At 50.1% G+C, this 6,963-nt stretch overlaps 1 protein-coding gene across 1 annotated transcript; it reads right to left on the reverse strand.

The window, feature by feature from the left end:
- Positions 1–702: 702 nt before the first annotated feature.
- M6PR (mannose-6-phosphate receptor, cation dependent) lies at positions 703–5,641 on the reverse strand. The gene is made up of 7 exons (XM_061361069.1): positions 5,363–5,641; positions 3,985–4,155; positions 3,609–3,781; positions 3,409–3,518; positions 3,073–3,203; positions 1,948–2,074; positions 703–1,533 (listed from the first exon to the last, which is right to left on the reverse strand). Exons 1-7 carry the CDS (start codon positions 5,467–5,469, stop codon positions 1,411–1,413), a joined length of 942 nt encoding a protein of 313 aa, XP_061217053.1. The 5' UTR covers positions 5,470–5,641; the 3' UTR covers positions 703–1,410.
- Positions 5,642–6,963: the final 1,322 nt, after the last annotated feature.

A 6,963-nucleotide genomic window follows, 5' to 3' on the forward strand; every position in this document is an offset into this window, starting at 1 on the left:
CAAACCCAGTAAGAAAGCAAGCCCCCCCCCCTTTCCCCTCCATGTCACGGTTCAGACTGCTTTACCAGTATTACAAATATATAAATCTTGTCTGTATTCTGCTGTTAACAGTAGCGGCTTGCTTATTCACAGTCTGTGCCCTCAAGACCGAGAGCAGTTCTTGCCAGTCTAGAATAGGGCAGAATGGGATCACTTAGAGTATAGCCCCTAAAATAAAAAAAAACAATTAAGAATCAAGGTGCCAAGTGCCTGAAGTCTTGCAACTTGGCTGTACCTGCTTTTTACCAGGGCCCCAGGAAGAGGTCTCTCTCACTCCCAGCCAGCAGCAGTATCCAAGTACCATCTGTACCATGCTTGAGGGACAATTTATGAAAGCTGACCCTGGCAGTGCAGGAGTCCCTTACACAGTTTTTTATTACACAAGTACTTCTTATCCTTGGCTTCTATGGTTCCTTTTTTATATTCTGGTAGCTTCCTGGGAAAATCCTCTGCAAAACAAGGAACTTTTGGAAAGCATGTAATCACAGTACTGAAGGTGACTGAGCTGTGTGGGCAGTCACCTCAGAAAGCTTAGAACTTGAGTGGCAGCTGCCAGTTTCATTGTGCCTTCATGTGAGTTTTGGCAAATGTTCCCTTTACTTAGCAGCACGTTATTTCCTTTTGCTTCTCAATGATTTGAGAAAGCCAAGACAATATTGTGACTGAACTGGAAATTCTTGAGACTGTATTTAACTCTTTTTTTAGCATAGCCCCTTCTCAATTGTCTGAGAGGATGGCATGCATCCCTTTGTATCTGTTGAAAGAAACTGGTGTGTACTCTTCTACATACTGCCATTAAGAAAAGAAAATACTGCAGAGGTGCCAATGTCTCCTCCACCCCCCCAGACTCTGGCATAGGGCATGCTGCAGGTTACGCTGGCAGCAGCAGTAGTGCAAAAGCTAGAAAAACTGAAAATGCATTCAAAGAAAAGGAATTCCAGTGTCTTATGGATCCTGTAAACCTTAGGGGTGAGAGGGAAGACGCAAAAGATCCCTCCTACAGTCTCAGCTGTTTTAACCCATGGCCTCCTTCCCCTTTCTGCACCCATCCATGGTTCTTTTTATCTCTTGGTGATTTCTCTCCCATGCTGAACACTCATACTGCTTTCTTACCATCTTCTCTCAACTCTCAGCACTTTCTCCCCTCAGCTCTGCTGCATTTTTATAAACCTAAACCAGCATTATATTCACAAGACATACCACCAGGGACCAGTTCTGTTCACACCCAGAGGCATCCATGGGACTTGGTGCACCAGAGACAGCAAAAGCAAAGAGTGTAAAGAAAATCAGAGTGAGAGAAGGAGAACTGGCTGGGAGATGCCCAGCTAAACTGGGGAGATGGGGAGAAAAGAACTCAGTGTTAAAAGCTGATCACATTGGTAGCAAGTGGTCATCCCTCTCCTCCGACTCCTCTCCCAGCTGGTCGTCACCCACCCCACGGTATGTGGCTGGTGCATTACGAGGCTTGGATCTGCAGACAAAGTCACAGCCATCCTGCAACACAGGATATTGTACCAGAATCAGACTGCAGGCAATTGTCTCAGCACCCAAAGCAAAGCAGCTGCTGCCATTTCTCTGTTGCCTTATGCTGTATGGAACAGGTCCCCAAAATCTGTCTTGACAAGCACACATTACAAGCATCCTACTTGGTCCTGAAAGCTCTAGGCATACTGATGAACAGCACGCAGCAATGTCGGGCTGATCAATGGCACTGCCTACAGTGGCCAAGGAAGTGTTTCAGGTAGCTGGACATAACATTTCAAAGTCCCTAGCTGGAAAGTGTTAACTTCAACTGAGCAAGTTTTCCAGTTCGTTATGTGGTAATTGCAGGATACTGGCAGGGAATCAGTCTTGGCAGTAATTAAGAAATAGAGTACTTCAGAAAAATAAAACATATTCTTCACTCACCGCTACCAAATTGCCCAGATCTTGCCAGAAGGCAAAGTGAGGGAACTGCTCCATGCCCTTTGCTCCCACTACAAGGCGCTGGTACAGGAACCCACCAATGATGTAGACTGCAATCAGTGAAGCAAACCTGGAGAGTATAATTAAAAGTCAAAGCTGAGGAAATTCTATAGACAACCTCTTCTGAGCCACCTTCAAAGTGGTATTTAAGCAAGTAGCTGAGCACCACTCAGTAACAGAGCTGTAAACAGAGACCAGACCAGAGCAGAAAAGGCCCCCAAATTACTGATAATGCTGGTACAAATCTTTCAGCAGCATTACATGAAGTAGTGCCTCTAGTAAGCACAAAGAAAATGAGGCAAGCTGGTCTGCATTCCCAACTCTGGCAAAAAGCTGTTGTACAATTTTAGGAAATCATGTCTTCCATGCTCTTGTCTGTAGAATATGAAGGAGGATGTTGACAGGGAACAAAGCAGCTCTGCAGCATCATGGAATGGTTAAGGTTGGAAAGGACCTTAAGAGCATTGAGTTCCAACCCCCCCAGCTATGGGCAGGGACACCTCAACTAGACCATGTCACCCAAGGCTCTGTCCAGCCTGGCCTTGAACGCTGCCAGGGATGGAGCATTCACTTCTCTGGGCAACCTGTGCCAGTGCCTCACCACCCTCATAGTAAAGAACTTCTTCCTTATATCTAACCTGAACTTCCACAGTTTCAGTTTAAATCCATCACCCCTATCACTACAGTCCCTGATGAAGAGTCCCTCTCCAACATCCTTACAGGCCCTCCATTCAGATACTGGAAGGCTGCTATGAGGTCTCCATGCAGCCTTCTCTCCTCCAGGCTGAACAGACCCAACCTTCTCAGCCTGCCTTTGTATGGGAGGTGCTCCAGCCCCTGATCATCTTGGTGGCCTCCTCTGGGCTTGTTCCAATAGCTCCATGTCCTTCTTATGTTGAGGACACTATCATGCCTTGAGCAAGACCTTTTGTTCAGAAGAATAGTAACATCCAGTGGTGGCTGTGGACAGGTACACTACAATTACCCAGTTTAGTGCAGTATTTGCTGTGTTTCTAAATGGCACTGGGGATTATGGCCCAGACACAAGCAGCTCTTCCAGTGACTCACGTGATCAGTAAAATAGAGCCAACGCTGAGGTGGGAATCTTCAGCTGGACAAGCCACACTGCTGTCCATCTCAAAGAGGTAGAAACACTCCTGCTCCTTTTCCCGCTCTTCAGAAATAATGCTGAATGAGCTCTGCAATTTGGGAAAAGTGAAGTCATGTGAAAATGTGCGCAGGCATGCTGAACTTCACCAGAAGACACTTTCATCACTGTTAGTGCAGCTATACAACAGACACTGGAGGACAGAAGAAAACCTTGCAGCCTCCTCAAAGCCCTTCTGCTTATCAACCATCTGTCTGGCAGCCTCCCGCTCCTCTCCCACCTCATGTGTCACTTACTGCTGTAACTCCCCGCTTGCAAGAAATCATTATCACAGCTCTTCTCTTCTCACCACTGCAGTGCCTGCCATATGAATCACCTCCTTTATAAATCAGCATGATCCAGTCACCTGCCGAAAGAGAAACAATATAGGCTGCAAATCCAGATCAGGAGACAAAAGGCAGATACTGAGTAAGTCAAGTCTTGAGTGGACTCTTACTTCCATTGAAGACCTGAGTTTCATTAATTCTTCCTATCACTGTGGTCTTCCCATTCTGTCTATCTGTTTGCACCAGGCCACCAAAATCGTGTAAGGTGCTGTTGACCTCCCTGCACACTCTGAAATGGTAGACGTAGTTTTCCGTTTTGCCTTTCTCCACAGTCACGTTAAACCTGAGCAGGGAGAGGACAGAACAGACAGCTCACAGGATTACAAGGAACAAGGCCCAGAGCAGTAGACATTTGAGACCTGGAAGCCAGTCACCACCCTTAGTAACAGGGAAGCCCATTCTGCAGTCTGGCTCCAAGTCCTCCCCTCCCATTGGCCTCAGGGAGGCACTGCACAGCTCCAGGGCCTGCAGGGTGTTGTACTGTACCTCATTGGGCTTAGGGGCTCCAGTTTCTTCAGCAGGGCTCTTTCCATTTGTGACTCACTGCTTTCGTCTCCGATCACATCACAACTCCTCTCTTTTGACTGTTCAGCCCCCACAACAGCAAGGGCCATAAAAACTACCAGCACAGCAGAGGTATGGCAAGGTGATGACATCCTGGACATGCACATCACAGAGAAAACAGAGGATTAACTGGTTTAGCCCCCTGCAAACTAACTTCAGGGTCACAGAGTCAGTGACTGGCCACTCCCACAGTCCTCACTGCAAAAAGGAGAAGTCAGAATCTAGAAACAGGTCCCAGAAACTAAATCTCAATCACTTGTGTAGCCAAGCCATTCACTGGGCTGATTTTGGGATTCTCTGCTGAATTTTGCCTCATCAGGCTGAACGCTGGAGTAAGTTTCAGGCACAAGCTATTGTTGGTTACTGCACTGCACTGAGGAACCAGTCAGCAGAAAATGATTAACCAGGCCTCTAATCAAGCCTCTTTGCAGCTCTTTGTGAAGAACTTGGAGGGAAAAGCCACTGCAATTAGTCAGGATCTGTTTGTTCAAGTGCCTTAATCTTAATAAACATGATATCTTTTTACTACTACTTTAGCTGACAATCTGAAAGTGTTTAATAATTGTAAGCTGCAACTTCACAGTACAGTTTTGTTCTGTTTATAAAGGCGAAGAAGGGAAGGAGGACACTGAGACATCAGTTCAACTGAAGAAGCAGTAATGAAGGCACTAGTGGAATCTAGAAATTTGGCCTCCAGCTCACACTAAAAATCACATATGAAACGTTCAGTGATTGCACCAGCAACCACAGTGATGCAACAGATTTCCCTCAGCCCCTCCCGTTGCAGACTTCAGTAAAGCTCCAGATGCTGAGGGTTGACAGACCCGCAAATGAACAAACACATGGCCACAGCAGACAGCGCCTGTCTGCAGCACCTAACAGTGAGCCCCCAGCTCCTGCAGGCCTACTACTACCCAGCCAGCTCTCGGATCGCCACGGAGGTCACAGAGGACAAGGTTAGTTACGCTGAAATGAGGAAGCCCGTGATACAGGAACTCGTGATTCGTCTCGTAAGCCTAAAAGTGGAACCCTGCCCTTGGCACTAGCCGCGGCTGCGCCCGGCACAGCGCTGGCAAACGCTTCCCTCGCACTCAGCCTGAAGTAAAAAGGGATGGATGCGACGACGCTGCTCCCCTGGCCGGTTACCGCTGCCTGAGCCGTGCCCGCCGCTGGGACGGAGCCACCCACCCTGGTCAGGGCGCGGTTTCAGGCCCGCGGCGGCTCCAGGAGCCTCGGTGCCACTCCTCGCCCTCCCCCTCCCATCTGCCGCCGCAGCCCAACCCGCCAACCCCGCACCCACCTGCTGCCGGCCCGGCCCCGGCGCCGCCCGGCCTCCCCCCGCCTCGCACAGGCACGGGCACGGACAAGGCCGCCCGTAGGGAAGAGCGATCCGCCGCTCAAGAGCATCCCATGCTGCACCGCCGGCGGTGACGGGACGGCCCGAGGACCACAGGCGCGGACGGCGCCGGGCTGCACCGACCTCCCCCGTGGCCCCCGCCGGCTCAGCTCGCCCACCCCACCAACCGGAAGCAAGAGGGGCGTGGCGGAAGTGGCACTCTCCGCCAATAGGAACTCGAGTGCCGCCAGATCGCCGCGCTCATTGGCGGTTCTTCAGCGAATGAAGAGAGGCAGTGGAAAGGGGCTACTCCTAAAGCCCGCTCCAGCCTATGACGGGGGGGTGCTGGAGGCCGCTTCCTCTTCTCTATCCAATGGGCGGTGAGAAAAGGCGCGGAGATCCCGCCTCCCCTCGCTTCTCTTCCAATGACCGATGAAGGTCCGTAGAGGGAAGTTCAGCCACGGCAGCCGGCGAACCCCCCACCCGGCAGCTACCTCAGAGCGCGGCTGGAGGCGGCAGCCACTCTCCCAATGGCGGGGGAGCGCTTCTCGCTGCTCGCCCTGCCCCTCGCCGTGATGCGCCGGGAGGTGTGGCTGCGGCCTGCGGAACCGCAGCCTGGGCGTCACCGGGCTCGCAGGGCTGTGGAGCTGCCCGCCGAGCTCCCGCGCTGCCTTTCCAGCGGCAGCCAGCCATTACCGGCTCTTTCCCTGTCGAAGGCAGCAGCAGAACATGGCTGTTCCCCACTAGGCACCGCCAAGCAAGAGACACCACTCCTCATGAAACTGCTTTCTGGCCTCGGTCCTCCTGGGTTCGTCTCCACGTGACAGATGTTCTTTGCCAGAGCTCTGAGGCTGTTTCATCTTTTCATCAAGAAAGAAATGCTGGATTTAGTGAACTTGTTAACATGCTAGAGAAGGCACTTATTTGAGGGGACAGATACATCACTTAAATACCTCCAGGGATGGTGACTCAGCCACTTCCCTGAGCAGCCTGTTCCAGTGTTTGACAGCCCTTTCAGGGGAGAATTTTTTCCTAATATCCAATCTAATCTCCCCTGGCACAGCTTGAATGGTACTCTCCAATGGTCAGTCTTTGCTACTGTCCTGGTTTTGGCTGAGATAGAGTTGATTTTCCTCCCAGTACCTGGTGCAGTGCTGTGGTTTGGCTTTAGTCTGAGATTGATGGTGATAACACACCCATGTTTTAGCTGTTGCTCAGTAGCACTTACCCTGAATCAAGGACTTTTCAGTCTCATACTCTGTCAGTGAGGAGGAGGACAGGAAGCAGGAGGAAGCAGACCCAAACTAGCCAAAGGGGTATTCCATACCACAGCACCTCATGCCCAGTATAGAAACTGGAAAGGACAAATCACTGCTTGGGTCTGGTTGAGCATTGGTCAGCTGGTGGTGAGGAACTGTATTGTGCATCACTCCTGGTTGTTTTTAGTTTTCTCTCTTGTTATTTCCCTTTTCATTATTAGTATTAGTATTTAGTATTATTAGTAGTATTATATTGTATTATTAAACTGTGCTTGTCTCAACCCCTGGGTTTTCACTTTTTCCCAA

This window comes from Neopsephotus bourkii, unplaced genomic scaffold, assembly GCF_033783945.1.
Source record: "Neopsephotus bourkii isolate Nb327-2 ecotype Australia unplaced genomic scaffold, CSIRO-AGI_Nbou_v1 NB_107, whole genome shotgun sequence".
NCBI classification, from domain to species: Eukaryota; Metazoa; Chordata; class Aves; order Psittaciformes; family Psittacidae; genus Neopsephotus; species Neopsephotus bourkii.

Excerpts from the sequence above, each read along its gene's own strand:
- M6PR (XM_061361069.1), bottom strand. The coding sequence starts at position 5,469 with ATGCTCTTGAGCGGCGGATCGCTCTTCCCTACGGGCGGCCTTGTCCGT. Across the intron at positions 4,156-5,362 it reads CGGGGCCGGGCCGGCAGCAG|GATGTCATCACCTTGCCATA; the intron begins GTGGGTGCGGGG and ends GTGCATGTCCAG. Across the intron at positions 3,782-3,984 it reads GAGCCCCTAAGCCCAATGAG|GTTTAACGTGACTGTGGAGA; the intron begins GTACAGTACAAC and ends CTCCCTGCTCAG.